The sequence below is a fragment of the Phalacrocorax carbo genome, chromosome 2 (assembly GCF_963921805.1).
Source record: "Phalacrocorax carbo chromosome 2, bPhaCar2.1, whole genome shotgun sequence".
Classification (NCBI taxonomy): Eukaryota; Metazoa; Chordata; class Aves; order Suliformes; family Phalacrocoracidae; genus Phalacrocorax; species Phalacrocorax carbo.
Window position 1 is genome coordinate 137,729,799 of NC_087514.1, and position 19,593 is coordinate 137,749,391.

General features: G+C 38.6%; 1 protein-coding gene across 1 annotated transcript in view; it reads left to right on the top strand.

Annotated features, from left to right (window-relative positions):
* THSD7A (thrombospondin type 1 domain containing 7A) overlaps positions 1–19,593 on the top strand; it is a 300,628-nt gene that overhangs the window by 160,389 nt on the left and 120,646 nt on the right. The window contains exon 4 of the mRNA XM_064444530.1: positions 9,552–10,383. Coding sequence (XP_064300600.1) covers positions 9,552–10,383 — 832 coding nt within the window. The remainder of the gene's footprint in view (positions 1–9,551; positions 10,384–19,593) is intronic.

A 19,593-nucleotide genomic window follows, 5' to 3' on the forward strand; every position in this document is an offset into this window, starting at 1 on the left:
TCTTCATATCTCAGTGAAGGAGGTTTTTGACTTGTTTGCCCTTGGCTAATGTAAGCAGAGGCTGGGATTGCAAACTGCTGGGCTGGCACAAGCATGATGGCCTGTGTTGACGGATGTATCCTGTGGTTGCGGCAGCCACGCAACTAGCACTTCTGGCCATCAGCACCACAGCAGGAGGCTATGATGAACAAGGGAAAGAAATAAAAGGGCAAAAAATAAGACAGGGGCAAAACAATAAAAGCATTCACTTGGTCGTGATGCTAATTGAAACAGAAATATTTTGTCTTCTCTTTTCAATATATCAGCTTGCGTGTACTGAAGAAAATAATGTTTAACAAACTGAATTGCAAAATAATTCATGGTAGAAGTGAAAGTGGTATGATTTAAAGTCCCTGTAACCTGTGCAGTATGGCTGATTTCCATGAGATTGCACGAGACTGCACAGAAATAAACTCTGCTAATAGTACCAAGAAATTGGTGCTGCAGCACATGCTGTTGCCCAAATGTCATGACAGGGGCTAGCGGTGTTTTCCCAATTGATCTAATTGGGGTTCACTCTGATGAAAGGTGAAGGGCAAGCCTCAGTACGTTGAATTAGTGCAAAAATCTGCATTAGCAATGAGATTTTCAGGTTAAGTGAGGTGTTCTCTTAGCAGTTTTTCAGTTAAATTTTGCTTGGAGATTTGTGAGTAAATTGAATGTAAAATGCTGACGAGGACAAAACAGTGAATCTTGCTTCAAAACTAAGGGGAAAACCTCGTCTTAATCTGTACAAATCAAATCCTCCTCTTTAATAGGCAGTGGATCCTGAATTAGTTTTCTCAATAATGTATCCTTTAAAATCAGATTCTGATGCAGACAGAGCTGTAAAAATCTACAGGGACACAGGTAAGAATAATTTTTGACGATGTTATTGTTTCTCATATAATTGTAGAGCTTTCATTGTAAAATGTTAATATTTACCCATGATTACAGTCTGTATAATAACTGGAAGTAACTACTGATTTCACAGATTCACTTGTAATTGGCTCTACTGTCCATGGGAGTGGTTTTTCTTTTGTTTTTCCTTGCCCACTGCATAAGCAAAAATATGTCCAAGCCATGTGTTTTCTGCCATTACATTTCTGGTTGCCTTGCACAGAAAAAAACCGCAGCAAACTTAGGAGTTTCTAATATGATTTCTAAGACTGATCTTCTTTAGAAGGCAGTTGAAGAACATGTGGACATTCTTTATCTGATGTACATGTATAATTATTAATTATATTAGAAGGGTTGTACCAACATGTCTGCCATAGTGTGTGAGCTGGAAGGCATCGTAGAAGTTCACCATATTTCTATACCTCCTTCAAGCCTCTGTTCTTTGTTGCTGCAGGAGATAGGTACTGGGGTAGGTAGGTCTTTGGTCTAACTCAGTATAGCTGTCTCAGGCGGGAAACGCAGAAGAGCTTTCAACTGTTAGTAATCCAAAAGAACAAAAACATTCATGTGTGGGGAGAGATACAAGCAAAGGTTAATAAAGCCTTTCATCCAACTTACAAGGCCTGCAAGACTGTTTGCTCTGTATGGGAATCATCATTTTGCCGGAAGAGCGTTATCTGGCTTTTCAGCCAGCAGTGTGACTAGAGAAAGAACGTAAGGAGAGGAGTGTGAGGAATACGTTAGTATGGTTTTAACACAGCCTTTAATGAAACTAAGAAATGTTCATGAACCAGCTTTATGTGTAAACAGACTGGGGGCTAGAAGAAACTGTAATCAGTATCTTACAATATCAGAAGTATTTGTTACATGACTAGAGGCTCAAAGCAATGTAATTGCTTTGTAGAACATAGAAGCTCTATTTCTCTTTAAAGCATGCTGCTTCAATTAAGTATTCCTTTCACGCATTCAATATTAATTTTGGCTGCTACTGCTATACTATGTAAAGGAAAAATGATTACTTAGAGAAACTCGTGCTAAAAAAAATCCCAAACAACACCCAAACAACGGTTTGGAAGAACTACTGTTTTAAAAGTGAATAATGTTTTGAGAATTAGCTTAAGTTTATAATATGCCTAAAGGAAAGGATTTCATTACAGGTTATGATAACAACACAAAGCCAGATAGTTCTGCACTGTGAGCTGTCAGCCTTTCATGTTTGTGTGTGCGCTACTGTATACTTCAGATAATCATGTTGCACCACTACTGTGAGCTGGAGCCTCTCGATAGCTTTGGTGTAGATAGCCATTTTCAGGGTATTACTTTCAAATTACTTTTGGAAGAAATGTCATATGAAAAGTGTAAGCCCTGATGCAGTTTATTTTAAAAAAATTTGAAACCACACAGTCAGAGCAACAAAATAAATATTAAACAGTGACAAACATAAGGAGGTGGTTGTGTTTTTCTTTTTCTTTTTTTTTTTTTTCTTTGAAGGTTGAATTAGGTTTTCAGACCTGACTGTCTGGGGAATGAAGAAGTAGCATTTTTTCATACCATTTTGTTTCTTTATGTATTTTTTGTACTACAGAAGTAGATACTTTTTACCCTTTCCATGTTAATAACAGGTAGAAACAAGTTTCAATATCTATTATAACTGTCACAATGTTAAGGCAAAAAAAGCACAAAGCAGACAAAAAACCCCTCTACCAAGTGAAATGTGATGTTAAAACTACCATGAATTACAGCACAGGAAGCCACCGTATCGATACTGGGAAAGCACGTTAAATTAAAAATTTTTTCTTATGGAGTACACAACCTTGTTTTAGACGCACCAGTTTTCTAATATACAAAAGGATTACTTACTGGAGGAAAATAAGTAAAATTTGATTCCAGTAATTTGTGGGGTCCTAGTATGAAAATGCTCAGCTGGGGAAACACTGGATAAGCATTATGGTTTTTGTGATGTTGATGTCAGAATTTAAACTGGTATGGTTACTCTTAAGTTTATTTCATGTGTGTTACATTCATCATTTTAAGTGAAATTTGAAAACGGATGATATTAATTACCATGCCATTAATAGTATCAGAAACATGTGTGAGTGTATTTTCCCAATGGATAGGAAATAGGTGAAAAAAGAAAAAGGCCCACACTTATAAAGTGCCTTAATAATTACATGTACAGCTAGAAAGATTTCTAAATAGCTGATTTTTGTATGTATTCAAGTTTGCCTTTATGCCATTGTTTGAAAGTGTGCCCTGGAAAGTTGGGGAAACAATGTGAAATTTGTGGATTAGATTGAACTACATCACTGGTTTTTAATATTAATTTTTATATTTCTTTGTTAATCTGAGAAAGGTGAACAACTTGTTATTCAGATTCTAAAATTATTTGAACTGCAATATGGCTGACACTCTCCTTTTTACTATCAGGAAATAAAAAAAATTGACCTACAAGTCAAATCATTTGTAGACATATTTGATTCTCCATTATATTCCTCTGAATCACAGGTGTTATGTTTGATTATGTTGATAATCCTTTCCTTTTTCATCTCTCTTCCATATCCTGAATCCATTTTCTTTGATACAGACACTAACCTTGCATGTTCTTTTCAACCTCTGAAAGAGGAGCTGAGAAAGACAAAAGCATTAAATAGAAATGACAGTAAAGGTGATCCATAGCACTCCTGGAGGGGGGAGTTTGCTGGCAAACAGAGCAGGCAGCGAGTCATACTGCACCCAGGGAGTCCCACCACGGGTGGGAAAGAGGCAAAAATAAAGGTTTTGTCTATCAGTGATCTTCTGCTGTCTTGGCATTCCCAATGGTATAAATTACAGAATCTGTCTCTCCAAATGTGCCCAGCTTGTCATGTTGGCAGCATCTCAGATTCTATATTAAAAAAAAAATAAAGCTATCAATAATTTATCTAGAATTAAGTCATTTTGCTGTATTACTTCCTCTCAGTGTAATAGGGAAAGTGTCTGTGTCAGTGAGACTCAGTTCCCTGTTTAGACTTTTGGAACTGGCTACTACCTGTGAATAAAAATACTCTGTTGTGGCAGCAGTTACTTTTACTTTGCTACTACAATTGTGTAAACCAAATATAGATAGTATAGGTATACCCTATCGAGTTATAGACATGCTTATTGTATTTTAATTTAGCCAAGCGGATCTGCAAGGGATTTTGGTAGCAGCTCTGAGGCTGTTATGTTCTCGGTGGCCTGCTGTTCATCCTGCTCCTTGACCGAGTCTGCTATCAGGAGCTGCAGTTTGCATTCACTGTCATGTCCCGAGTACTTCAAAGACTTCTTGATCTGTGTCTTTTTGACCTCTCTCGAGATTTATTGCTTAGGCTTGAGCCGTATCTTGTATACGGGTGTCCTTCTGACTCTCAGCCCTCTATCACCCAGTTAACCTTCTTGGCCTTCATCACAACCTTCTCATAATACAAAGAAATTTGAGGTCTCCAATACTGAGTAAGGTTAGCTTGTTTCTGAACTTAAGAAAAGTAGATTTCTGCTAATCAGTCTCTCAATAGTCTCTAAATACAATCCTCTCAAAATACTGAAAACTAAGCTGCTCATTGTCTTGTGCAGTCCGAGTCTCCCTTTCTGGCATTAAACTGTTAATGCTACTTACAGGCACCAAACCAGTAACACAAAATGGGTCAAAACCAGTTCTCACTGAGAGTGCAGCAAAATTCAGATTAAATCAGTGGTGCAACCCTCTCATTTGTTAAAAATTGAAGTAATGTCTTGCTTGACATTTTAAGTCAAACTTTTTAAGTTTTGAGTTTTATGCTTGGGGAAAGTTGGGGGCTTATTTGTCTATTTTCTTGTATTGGTATGTGGAGAAAAGCTGAAGGGATGTTCACCTAGCCTTATTTGCTCTGGATCAAAATTCAAAGTAAGTTTTTTTTTTCTTCAAATAGTGACAGTTTTAATACCTGAAACAATATTAATATGTAAGATATTAAATACTACGATAGCTTACTTTGCTCTTGGTTAGCTGCAAAGCTATCAGTGCTTTAGTGAGGGTTTTGTCTTGAATTTTTACTCCGTTGTGATCACTTCCTGAAATTTCAGAGTAAACCTGCAGTAATGGTTAATTCACTTACTTTCCTGCTCCCTGACAAAAATAAATGTTAATCCTCCAGAAGCTTAGAGGGAATCTTAATATTGTATTTTACAGTAATCTCTTTAGAAGACAAAGAATTACAAATGACATTTTAAACTCACTAAGATTTCAGTGACAACTCCCAACAACAAAAAAGAAGCAACCTTCCTATTTATTTCTCTGATTGCCATTTGTAATACACTGATTAAACAAAAAGCAGGTAAACAATGGTATTTTCATGAGACAAGTACATCTCACTACAGGTGAACTACGATTTGTTTGTCTAGATATGTTTAAAACAAAATCCTAAGAAAAACTACTTTGCATTCACAGCAGCAGCTTTTTTTTCCCCAGTGTGAAATGGTTTGAGCGCACATTGCCCAGGCGTAACTGGATCAGTGCGCAGCAGGGAGGGTAGAGTGTCTGTGTGAAGACTGCTTCAGTGGGAAAGAGAGAACCTAAAGAATATTCATAAAGAGCAAATTAAAACATCATATGAGGCCTTGATTAGACTCGACAGCTTTCCTAAAGACTTTTTGTTGTTACTAGTGCTTAACATCAGCTGAGGATTTGTGAAAGAGCAGCCACTAGTGCTTAACATCAGCTGAGGATTTGTGAAAGAGCAGCCACCCCCCCCCCCCGCTGTGGCCTTTAAATGATGGTGGTGGGTGAGACTCTTTACATTGTGTTCTCTTTCATTACCCAGTTGCATATCTATGCTACTCTAGTTTCTGCAAGATTAATTTTATCCCAAAATCTCACATTTACAAACGTTGTGGTAAATGTACTGCCCATAAAAATTATATTATATTATTTGATATTATATAAAAAGCATATTGCAGATCATCTGTATGTGGTCTTCTCATACCTCTGAGGATCATTCAAAGCCTCTGCCTTCAGTATTTTTGTATCATGTACTTCAGTGATGTCTTGACCAGCAGACAAAGAAAAATTATAAGCACATGCTGGGTGCTTTTTCTTCAATCTGTGGCAATGATTTAAAAAAAAATGACAGCAGATTAGGAGTACTTTGGGATGCATTTCTGGTAATTTGGACTAAGTTGCAAAGCCCCTTTACTCTGTTCAGAGGCATTTCTTTTCCTGCTTTTCTGTGATTATTTTCAAAGGAGAACTATGTCTGGCCTTGATGCTTGCAATGTGTTTGGGGCCACTTAAGTTATAAGTGAATTATTGTAGGCTCTTTTTCTAATTGGTGGCGAAAGATGGATACCTGTAAAGGGGACTGCAGTGGAGCTTCTCTCTTTTTGTGAGATCCATATCAAGAATGTATGGCAACAAAGTTCCTCAGCATGTACTTGAAGTTAACAACAGTGACTTGTGGTCCTGCAAGAAATTGTGGATAACTTAACTGAAGATTTCAAAGCAGTGTGCCCCTGAAAACTGATAGAAATGTTGGGTATTGTGGATGCCAGCAACTGCTTTCAAAAGAAATAAATCTTTGGTATTTCTCAAAATTATTTTGGTCAAAGCAACTTTCTGTGTTGCTAGAAATATTTTTTAATTATTATTATTTTTATTTTTAAAAGCTAAAGAAAGTAAAAAAATGGCTATTCCTCCTTTTCCCCCAAATAAGACAACTGGGTTAAAGTAAGCTGTTAAGATTGCCGAGATTCACAGATACTGTGAAAAAAAGTAATTGGCATTAGGTTGAGGCTCTTATTCTAAAGAAGCACCAAGTATGGAAGTTGTAGGAGTGGTTTTTGTGGTTTGTTGTTTTTTTTTTTCCTTCTTTGCATTTATCTCTTCCCACCCCACAGTTTGAGAGAGTGGGGGGTATGGCAGGGAGTAGGTGGCCAGACTGCAGGGGGAGAGGGATTTCCAGAAGCCAGAGAGCAAAGGACAGAGTTGGCTTCCACTCAGGAAGTCACTGTATGGGAGGGAAGTACAGAGTCACCGTGGAAGCTCAGTGGGCAGGGGAAGAACTGTGCATAACTTTTTTTTTTTTTCCTTTTGCTTTCAGCTTGCTTTCTTTAACACCTCCTCCCTCCATAATCTATTTTTAACCTTAAAAAGCAACTTAATATAGGTAAGGGGGAGGATCAGATACATCACTAATAACCCTGTGTCAACAACTACATGAACATAGAGGTGCTGAGTAGTAGTTTGCTCAGTGTAAATGTGGTTTGCTGGTACTCACTGGCATTGCATACTACTTCACAGCAAAAGCAAAATAATGCAGTTTAATACATGAGCCTATCTGTGCACCTCATCGTTAGTTTGGATCCAGTTCTAAAACCAACGTTCTTGTAATCTAATGAAAGAGCTTATTTTTGCCCAATTATCACACTCATGTACAGATAAATTTATTCATATTTGCATTGCCAAAGGCAGTAGTTAGTGCACTGAGGCTGAGATTTTTGTCATTTGCATGAGTAAAAACATGTCAATGACTTGGATTGAAGATACTTAAATGTCAAGCACAATTTTAGGTACATTGTGATTTCTTGGATAATTGATGATTGGAAATTTGGTAAAATCTCAAACGGGCTAACTCTTCAGCTGGAGTAAAATAAAGACCTGATCTTTAAAAAGAAGGATTTCTTCACTGAACACATAGTATACACAAGGTACACTGATCTGATAAGACAGAAACTTGTAGTTTGCAAGATGAATGATTTAGCTTTATTTCAGTCATGATTAATTTAGTATTTCTGTTTTAGTTGGAGATTTTCTGCAGTCTTTGAACACTTGCCAGCATTAAAAGAATAAAGTGATGTTCTGGTGAAAACACATCTCTTAACTCAGTGTAAGCAGGCTTAAATACAACAATTATGTCATTTGTGGAAGGCTGGTTAAAGATAAAGTAGGGTAATCATGCTGAAATGGAAACAGAAATGTATTTGTATTTAATATACATTTATTTTTCTGGATAGCTAGCTAAACGTTGGAAACCCTAATTCGAACTTAAACCACAAAAAATATGGAGGAGTTTCCATGCATTGAATCTTCCTCTGCCAGCTGGCATTGCTATCGAATTATAATGCTTAGGATTTTAGAACTATAAACAAAGTGTTCAGCTTCAGTGCCCACTTAAAAAAGAGGCAATGAGGAGCAGAGGTTAAGCATATAGCCTGTCATCAGCCCATTCCCAAACTGCTACTGAAGTTAATGTTGGATGAACAGCTGAAAATTGTGTTGAAGTCAATGAAAGTTTTAAAGCTCATGGGAGTCAGTAATAAGATGTAGCTTCATAATCCTTCCAGTCTTTCAGTAAGAAAGTGTTGCTCCTGCCATAGTTTGTAGTTCCTGCCAAATTTCATATAAATTTGTAACTGCCATAGTTTGTTTAACTTACCCTTGCACAGTACCAAAATTATTCCGTTAACCTGCTTTGGAAGAAACAAAGGCTCAGCCCAGCAACTCCCACAACTTTATTCACACAAATAGTCTTGTTACTGGGGTCGTTCAGATGAGTGAGGACTGAGTGGCCTGGCCCCAATTTCTTCATGGAACATGAGCAGTCCTCGCTCAGAAAAAATATAATCTGTGTGACCAACAGCCTGCAGGTAGACACCTTTCCTTTGGAAAGTGGTTACGGGTTTTTTTATGAACTGCTTTTTCTTTTCCTCTTTCACAGTAAGTCAATGGACAGCGTGTATGAGGGGAGGTCTTAGAAAACTTGAAAGTTACAGGTTTTTTTCCTTCTGGTTTGTGAATTTTATGAGTTGCATTGGGTGAATATTACAGTTTTTAATAATGGAAAAAGCAACCATATCAGCTGTCAAGGATATAGGTTTTTATTGGTTTTGTTGACATTAATTATAACAACATGTTGAGTATTCACCTTAGCCCTTAGAGATTTTAAAAAAGCAAGTAACTTCTGTTCTTTTGAGAGTTACCAGCTGGTTTATCTCTGTCTTCAAGAACTTATTCTGTATAGTAATTTCACAGATTGTTTGGAACAAACACTCCTTAACTGGCTTTTAATTTTTATTTTTGTTATAACAAAGGAAAGAACGGAAGTGGCCTACCTGAAATTGCCTCTATTTTTCTAAATTTATTATGTTTTTATTCTCATTATTTAACACAAGATGGAAGGAAGAGAATGTGATATTAATTGGCATCAGGGTATAGAGAGTAGTGCAGTAGAAATGTGAAGCAAAACCCAAAACAGTCCAGGAAAGGGTATTCATGCAGGTGAGAGAGATTAGATTCATGCCTTTGAGGGGAGAACTTTGGCTCCTATCTTGCTAGTCAAAACTATGTGATGACTTTGTGATTGCTCAGTTCTTAGTTCTCTAATGTGATTAATTCCTGTGTATGTTCTTGAAATTAAATACTCAATTTGTCTAGGACAAAAAATGAAAGGTATCTGTAATAATAAAAATAGGAGATGAAAAATAATTCCCATACTGGTTTTATGTTTCCCAAGTTCTAATTTCTCCAAGAATGAAATTCCTAGAGGTATTGGAAATGCAAAACTGGTTCTGCGAGCTTGGTTTCGCGCCACAGCAGAAAACCAAGTAAGTGTGCAATGTTAGCATCTTCTCTTGTTTTCCAGGTCCGTGGGGGAGATGCATGGGAGATGAATGCGGTCCAGGTGGCATCCAGACACGAGCAGTGTGGTGTGCCCACGTGGAGGGCTGGACCACACTACCCACAAACTGCAAGCAGCCGGAGCGGCCGGACAACCAGCAGAGCTGTTTTCGGGTCTGCGACTGGCACAAGGAGCTGTACGACTGGCAGATCGGCAGCTGGAACCAGTGCCGGCCTGTCCTCTCCCGGAGCCATGAGAAGCCTCTGGAGTGCCTCAGAGGGGAGGAAGGGATTCAGACAAGGGACATCATCTGTATCCAGAAGTCCAACGGGGTGCCAGCTGAGGATGTCATCTGCGAGTACTTTGAGCCGAAGCCCCGCCAGGAGCAGGCGTGCCTCATCCCGTGCCGGCAGGACTGCATCGTGGCTGAATTCGCCCCCTGGTCAGAGTGCTCCAAGACCTGCGGCAATGGGCTTCAGCATCGAACTCGGCACGTTGTGGCTCCACCGCAGTTCGGTGGGTCTGCTTGTCCTAACCTCACTGAGTTTCAGATCTGTCAGTCTAGCCCGTGCACTGCTGAAGAAAGCCTGTATAGCCTAAACGTGGGACCCTGGAGCGCATGCTCAGTGCCCCATTCGAGACAAATAAGGCAAGCAAGGAAACGAGGGAAGAACAAAGACAAGGAGAAAGACAGAGAAAAGGCCATTCGGGATCCCGAGGCTCGTGAGTTAATTAAGAAGAAGAGGAATCGAAACAGACAGAATAGACAGGAGAACAAATACTGGGACATACAAATTGGGTACCAAACCAGGCAGGTCACATGTACTCACAGAAATGGGAAAACTGCTGCTCTGAGGTAATCACTATTTATTAATCTGGGCATCTTTATTTTTCTCTGTTTAAAGTAAAGCATACATAAGTGCACACTAGTATTATTTTACACGATCCTGAATCTCAATATGGGGCACACGCTATTTCCAATATCAACATTCCTCATCAAGCTCAAGATGTTTCTGTGATGTGAAACACACAAACTGTGCTGGGGATCATACGAAGCATCACATAAATGTGCACTGTTAAACTATACTAACTCCCTAGCCTCAGTTTGTCTAATAGATTTCCCACAAAAGCTTCAAGATACTTGTCAAATGTCTGCTCTTTTCTGTGGGATCAGGGTGGTTTTTGCTCTCTAACAAGTCATGCATGTTTGGAAGAGGTGACGTTACTGCTTTTAAGGCTCTGGGCACAAACACTAACAGGAAACAGGGCTGGGTCTGACTCACAGTAAAAGCAGAAAACGAAAAGAAAGATGCTACATGAGAAGGCAGTATCTATTCTTCCCAGTACCTTTTGTTTTGAAATTGAAAAGCATTAAATATAGTTTGTCCTTCTTGATTCCTATGGCAAAATGCCTGAAAGGGAGGCTCTGAAGCCTCTTTGTTTCTTCCATGTACTTCCTCTTTTTCTTTCTCATGTGCACCTTCATGCTGTCTAGTTTTTTTCTGATATTTTTCTCTTTTTTATTTATTATTTTACTTTTCAAGAGTTTTGGCAGTCACAGGTGTTTTGATAACTCTTTCCATAGGCTTCTGTGTGATTTTCAGCAACCATATTATCTTCCACTTGTTTGTTTTACCTGGTGCTCTCTTGCTAGCTCGTGTTTTTCCCTTCCCACTACCCGAATGATTTTGTCCGACTGAAAAATCTTCTTTCGGTCTAGTCTACCTTTTTCTGTCTTTGATGTGATCCTTTCTATCTCCTTCCCTCTAGTTCAATACATGATTAATCGATTTTACTTCAACTGTGAAATGACTAAGATATCATGCTGAATGAGACTGACGCCCATTGCTGCTAGCTTAGTGTTTATGAACATTTTTCAGGGGATTTTACTTTGGAGTTTTGGTTGTGCCAGTTAAACATTCTATCATAGAACTTCTAATTGCTTCAACCTTTCCTATCAGAAATGATACATTATAGTTTTTCAAGTGTAGTAAACATTTTTTAGTATATTTCCTTTCAAGAGATGATCCAGAAGTGAAACAGGAAAATTATGAGAGCTGCTGGTTTAAGGGAAGAACTGAAAGATTTGGGTTGTTTAGTTGGAAGGAGGAACATATGAGTGGAAATTCAAAGTGTCGATGAGTATGTGAAAACTGTCACAAGGAAGAATGGAATGAACTATTCTCTATATATTATGGATGTATAGGAAAAGCAATAATGGGCTAATCACAGCAGTGGTGATTAGGCTAGACTTCTCAATACTGGGAATAGTGAAGCTCTAGAAAAGATTGCCTGGGAAACATGTGGCACCTCCATCTTTGAAGGTTTATAAGAATAGGCTAGAAATGCATGTGTCTGTAATGACACACCTCCAGTAACCCTCGGTTAGGGAAGAGGGGTTGATTGCATAGATTTTTGCAGTCTCTTCTAGCTCTCATATTCTACAGTTCTTTCAGATTTTCACCCACACTTGGATGAATGTCTGCACAAGAAATCTCAAAATCAGCTTGCTCAGGCAGTCCCAGATGTTGGCTGCACCACTGGCTCAGCGCTGGTACAGGAAGAGGTTGCCTTTACCCATTCCTTTTCCAGCCTCACATCATGCAGCCCACACTGTGTCCAGCCCAGGAACATTATTACCCTTTAAATACAGGGAATAATTTATCAAACACATCAGCTGCTAGCAGATAGCAGCCTGTTTGAACATCCCCAAGTTTTTGTAAGGTTAAACAAATAATTCAGAACTACCATACTAAAAAAAAAAAAAAAGGTGGGGTGGTGGTGGAGGGGGACATTTATGTGCTGGGGTTCTTATAAATGGTAAAAGAAAGTAAAAGTATAATTGGAAGTCAATGGCATACTTATCACCTTTACATTTGCTCTCGGATTCACTCAGATCAGTAATGCTGTCTTAATTTCAGATACCTCAGCATATTATACCATATATGCACATTTCAGGCTGTAGCAGGGAAATGGATAAAACCTTCTTGCCTGAGGCAGTGAAACAATGGATAATACAATGTAGGAGCAATTCTTCACAGGAGAGAAAATGATACAAATGATGCAGTGGACATTTTGATGTCTAATGGATATAATTTTATGTTGTAAATGCACAAAATGATTTCTAATAGTCTTCCCATCAAGTTAAACATAGAATATTTTTATCCAGTTGCCTAGTGAAACCAAGAAAATTTGGTTAAATGACCCACGTGAGAAATTCCATCACTGATACCTTGGCTTTAGAGACCTATCTATGTATGTCCTCTATATATCCATTTGTTTCATTTACACTGCATTCTTCACTAAGTGGCCAAATGCTTTATTCTATGATTGGCATTCCAGAATCTCAAGCAATAGAATTATTTTTCTGCCCAGGTTGTCAATGCAGCCAGACCAAACGATTTTATAATCTCCATCACATAGTAACTGTATTACTAAATAATATAGACAAATAAGGTGACGGGAAAGCCTGCCGTGCTCATGTGAAATGCTCTTCAGCTTGAATAGTCCATTTTCAGGGAGTTTTGACTTTAGCAATCAGAAACAATCAGCCCCCTGGCAGCATGACTGAAAGAAGAAGAAAAACCCTCAGGCGAGTAACATTTTTTGCAGAGGTAGCAAAATTGGTATAGTATAAAAAGGGTTTCAAAAAACAAGTTTCAGAAGGGTGCTCCAGAGAAAATGGTTTTGTAACACTGTCAGCAAAACTTCAAAAGGGCAAATTCTCTCGACACATCAGCACAGCAGGCATGGTAAAGAGAAGTGTAACAAGAAAATCAAAGTGTAATTTATATACTTGATTGCCAAGTGAACAATACAGAGTCTCCTGTGAAGGAAGAAATATTGGATTTTGTATTTCTTGTTCTGCAATAATGTATGTGTTACGTGGCCTATATTTGTTTTATGTTTCCCTTAGTCTGAAATTCTGGGGCACTGAAAATATTTTAAAAATAGAATTGTTGGAGAAGAAAGAATTCAGTAATTAAAGCTGACTTATAAAATTACGGCTCTGGATAGCTAACAAAACCTGGACAGTGTCACTGTTATTGTGGAGGACAATACTGATCCTCTGAAATGTTTCCTCTGTTTTGTTTTGGTTTTTTTTTTTGGTGAAAGGAGTTTGCCAGAGGTCCCACAGAGAGCCACTAGGCAACAGACTGTCAATGTAGCGAAACATAAAACGTGTGTAAAAGTTCATTTTGAGTTACAAATATGTTTGCGCTATTACAGGTTGTGATGATTGTGCCTCATGTTTAGCCTATCATTTTCTGTTGTAATATATACTCTGGTTTTGCTTTCTTCTACTCTGCCAAATTGTTACCTTTGGGTGTCAGAGATTTCCTGATAATTGTCTTATTGAGCAGACTTTTGGGGGAAAGCTTAGCAAAAATGCTTTGCCTGGTTTTGTACAAGTCTAAGAAAAATGTTTTGGTTTAGCAGTGTTTAATTCATACAGCCATTTTACTGAAATGCTCTATTGAGGACCCACTGGAAAGAATTTGATATTTGGAAGGACTGGAGCAGGTTATGAGCACGGATATTTATAACTGCAAGAACATGGAACAGAATGAGAGTATCTTCTTGGCCTTTACGTTTCTGCACTTCAGCAAAGATTTTGAAATTCACTGACAAAGTGTGTCAGGTACCCGTGTAGCAGCTGGCCCACAGGCATGGGGGCAGCCTGCAACTGCTAAAAATCAGTGAGCTCAAATGGCTGCAAATGGGGTGGTAGTTAAAGCAGTTCTTCAAGGACTTAACTACCTATTAAAAAAAAAAATCCCAGGAATTTCTGCACTATTTCCTTTCTCTTTATCATTTGGATATGGCTTGTTTGTCTTGCTTAAGCTGGGACCAAAACACCCCTGTCTCAGTGTGGGGAGAAATGGAGGAGACCAAGTAGGAAACTGTCCCCACCAGCTCTTTTCCTGCAGTCCCCAGAACTGGTTAATATTTCCTTGGCAGCACCTCTGTGGCAGGGACCTCTTTGTGACACTGAACATTATCGATGGATTGAAGTGAGAATTCAAGAAACAATAACATTTTAGATATATTCAGGGCTTTTATTTCTTTGTTGGGAAATAACCTCATGCAATAACAGCAATGAAAAATAATGGTGGGAAAGCAAAGCATCCAAAATTTAAGAAATGCTGACCATTTCCAGGCAGATTGGTTTATCCCATTTATGCATTTGATTGTATGATCATGTTTCATTTATTTCACCTCTGTCCTTCTCAGAAAGTAATTATTTATTATTCATTTTCATCCTTCTCATTGATTCTGTGCATTCATGCAATATCTAGCAAACTATATCCACACCTTGTAATGAATTAAACTCTTTTCGAAGTTTCCATAATGGTCTTATTGCAACACTTTACTAACTTTCAAGTTTGGGAGAGTTTGAGCTTTTATTTATTCCAATATTATAGTTGGCATGTGAGAGTAGTGAGAGCAGAGCCAAAATTATTGAATTCTATTGCTAATTTGGGGCATGCAGATTGAGGTATATAACACCTGATTTTTCAGCTTACTTCACATGGTCCTGCGTCTCCTTAAAGCACAGCCACTATATTCACTAGTGGCCACAATTCTTAAGCTGGATACCCAGGGAATGAGGAATTAGAAGATGGCCAACTGAGTATTTAGGCTGGTGACTAAGTGATACTCAGGATGTACTGGCAGAAAAAAAGAGAAAGAATCTGCTCCTCTCGGATGGCATTTTAACTTTGTTCATCTTTCCAGGTCCTGAAACCTCTTAATCCAAGTGCTCACTTTCCAAATCATGCAACAAATGTCTCCATCCACTTTATGGACTCTCACTGTCCCTTTAAGTTATAAACTGTGTGGAGGATGATAAAAAAAATAAAGCATAAGCCTGTTGCTTTCTTTATGCCGTTGATTTGGAGAAGCAGATGAGTCCCCCTGAGGTATATGCTGTCTGAAAGCAAACAGAAGAGAGGTTCAAACATACAATACAGCAGCTCAGTTTTTTTGACCCTGTAATATATTCCTCGCTTAGAAAAAGTCTTAAGATTCTCTTCTCTGAGCTGCTCCATGAGGCAACAGGCAGAAAGGGTGATGCGTCTGAAGGTGTCAGTGGCTAAGGTGGAGTAGCTTCAAGGAGACAGGCTGTGGGAAGGTGAGGGAATAGCAATAAGGAGAGGAGAGGTTGTAGGGATAAAGGAGCATAAGCAACCTTTAAATTGGTCAGTGAGGACCAGATGGAAGTGTGCCTGTCTTACAGGTGTGTTTTCTGTTACTGGAAAGGCAACTCTGCAGCTGTTCTTGCACAGGAAGCCTCCAAGCTCACCACACTGTAAGGGTTTAGAAAGCCGTAAGTGGTTCACTAACAGAACACCTGTAAATAGCATGTATTTGGATAATGAGCCGTATACAGTCATCATGATAAATTAGCTTGGCATCACTTAGAGCACATGCTGTTAACAAATGGAGAACAGAGAAGAAGAAAGTAATCTTGGAAGAAAAACCTCCTGATAACTAAATACTGCAGGGTAATTGTCAGATGCATTGAGGTAATAAACATGTAGAATATTATTATAGAAACAGGATGCAGACATATTGCTTTCCTACCATTTTCCACTGTGCTTTTAGAATTTCCATGAATTTGAAAGTCAGAAGCATCCTGTAGATTTTTAACGTGATTTTGGTGGAGACAGTAGTTTCTGTGGATATGCATAATATTATTCACTGGTGTTCCTTTCTAGTCTAAGTACCTGCTCCATCACCTTACTGAGGCTGCTGTTTTGACAGTGGCTTGTCAGTATTGCTATAGATTTGACATACCATGCCAAATCTAGATTTAAGATGGAAGCATACACACTGTGCTGAATAATTGAAACAACAGCAATGAACCATTTCTTTCTCCACACCATATTTTATCTCTTTTCATATAGCCAATGGTTGCTCTGTCATTTAGATGTACGACATTCATATATTTCTGTGCAAAGCATAAAGATTGGATGCCTTTCTAGAATATATTTTTTATTCAAATAGTTGTAATTGGTCTTCCTTAGCAAAATATAATAGCTTGTAATGTAATGAGGATCGAACTACATCTTTTGATAAACTCATGTGGCCATAAATCCTATGAATGAACAAATGAATTCTATGAATGAATGCTATGTTGAATTTCTAGCCTTAATTTAGTAAGAGATTAAGATGCACAGTGGTAAATGGAATTAGGCACTGAAATATTTAACAGACTCTCCTACACTGTACTTCTATGCATCTTTTCTGCCTCATAGTCAGAGAATTTTTATGTTAATTGACTTCAACATACCGAAGTAAATGAATACAAGTCAAACAATATTTTTCTAAATTTTGGACATCTTTGTATTGCTATCGTATCATAGTCTCTGAATAGTCTCGTAAGGAACAAACCAGAATGTACTACTTGTTTAGAGTTATTTCTATTGTGTGACTGCTAAGCATAGTCTGGGACATAGAGTATGCCCGTTTTCTCAATGGGCTTTGCAAGTTACTGTACAGTATGTGAACTGAACATCCTCCTGGGAGATATTGTCCCCCCCAAGGAGTGGGGGACTGCACAGGATGGGAAGCCACAGAGTTCTGCTTCACTTGCAGATCCCCAGAATGGCAGAGTTGGGTACTTCAGTGCCTAACTTTCAGTTGTCCCACTGAAAATAAAATGTCCAGCCTACCTCCTAATATTGACCACTTTCTTCCAAATGTTGGATACTGAAATGAAACCAGTGATACTGTCAAAGCTAAGCATCAATATAGGGAACAAATCTAAAATAACACCTGAAACACAGCTAATATTAGTAATATAATTTTCAGTAATTTATTTTTGTATTTTAACTTTAATATTGCATATTTTAATTCATAAAGTTTGGCATTGTATTTGTTTCTTTTTTCTTTGCTGATATTTCCGTGGATCTAACTGGTAGTTAGGGTCAAAGTAAATGCTCATTAATGCTCTGTAACACAAATTCCCGCTGACAAAGGGAATTTACGCCTCAAAAGCTTTAATTAGTCATCTGCGTAGAGTATTGCCAAATAACCTGCTCTAACAATTGTAAAATTATCTATAACATGGGATGTGCATACATATCACTGTATCATCGGACTGTGAAAGATAGTACCTCTCCCTAATTACTTCTGTTTTCCTGTCTCCTCGAACATCCGTGGTACCTGCAACGGCCCCACAGCAGCTGTTGTTGCCACTTGTCTGGGTGTAGTAGAACTTCTTGTTCCTTTGCCTGTATTAGCCAATACATTTTTCTTTAACACAGTAGTTGTAATCTCTGTTTTATTTTCTCCCATAATGTAGAAAGCCTGAGTGGTTTTGGTTTTTCAGAACTGTTTTGGCTGTGCATCTTTGTTGGTAGAATTACTTAAAGTTTTGAAAGGATCATGGGAAAATAGTCGTGTGAAAAGCACTTAGATGGACAGTACTTTAATTGTAAATGAATAAAAGTGACCTCATTGTTTGTGTGATTATAAGAGCCCATTATACTGTGAGGTACTAACAGTTTCTCAGAACAATCTACAGTATGACCTATACTAAACAGTGCAGCTGTAGGAAAAATTAATCAGGACTATGTCATGAGGCATACTCACCACTAGGAAAAAATACAGGCACTGTATTTTCAGTAACTTCTTTAAAGAAACAAGTGTGTACCAACCATAAAATGAAACTCTTAAGGATGACTAGACTTTACAAATTACATTTCATATCTTCAGAGTAACTCATAGGGGTTACCTAAACTCTGGATTTAAATCACCTTTCTACTATTCCTGCTGCCTGGTACCTGCTCATTAAACAGAATTAATTTTTTCATTTAATTTTATTTAGGAGAAAATAAACTATTTTTTTCTTTATACCAAAGAGTTTATCACCATCTCTTTCAAAATCCAGCTGTACCTTTGATCCAAGAATGGTATAAAATTCATTTCATTGTTTTGCTTCAGAGGTTAATGCCTCCAACAGGCTGCATGAACTCTGAGGAGAACACTGCATAGAAGAGAAATATCTTGTTGCAACACATTGGGGCATTGTGCTTGATCCTTGTGTCCATGTGTTAACTCCAAAATCCCTATTACTCATACAGAGAATCTTTTAAGGTTCCATGGTGGTCAGATAGAGAGCAAGGGGGACACTGCACATGCAATATTAAGATCTGGATTTAGTCCCAAATAACACAAAGGACTGTGAATATTACTGGATTTCTTCAGGTCTCGTGACCAGTAGGGTGATCATTCAAGGTTGCTGTAGAAAATTGCACACATGGGTACACATATTTCAAAGGTTGATTTGACCTGCTGAATGAACCAGATTATTTCTGCAAGGTAGTTCTGTTAGAGGGTGTGAGGGTCTAGGCTGTGGGACTACCCACAGGTAATCAGATTTCCCAGCAGAGTAAGCCTGAGCTTTTCTCGGATGCGATGCTAATGAGTGGCATGGTACATGTTTTACCCCTTCACTGAAGGTTACAGTCACGAGGAGCAGATGTGGTCTTTGGAAGGTGTTCCTGTGGTGGGTTGACCCTGGCTGGATGCCAGGTGTCCACCAAAGCTGCTTTGTCACTCCCCACATCAGCTGTACAGGGGAGAGAAAATATAACAGAAGGCTTATGGGTTGAGATAAGGACAGGGAGAGATCACTCACCCATTACCATCACAGGCAAAACAAGACTCAGCTTGGGGAAATTAGTTTAATTTATTATCAATCAAATCAGAGTAGGATAATGAGAAATAGAACCAAATATTAAAACACCTTCCCCCCACCCCTCCCTTCTTTCCAGGCTCAACTTCACTCCTGATTTCTCTGCCTCCTCTTCCCCAGTGGCACAGTGGGATGTGGAATGAGGGTCGTGGTCAGTTCATCACGTCTCTGCCACTCCCTCCTCCTCAGGGGGAGGACTCCTCACGCTCTTCCCCTGCTCCAGCCTGCGTTCCCTCCCACAGGAGACATTTCTCCATGAACTTCTCCAACGTGTGTGCTTCCCATGAGCTGCAGTTCTGCTGCTCTAGCATGGTTCCCTTCCATGGTGTGCAGGTCTTCAGGACCAGACTGCTCCAGTGT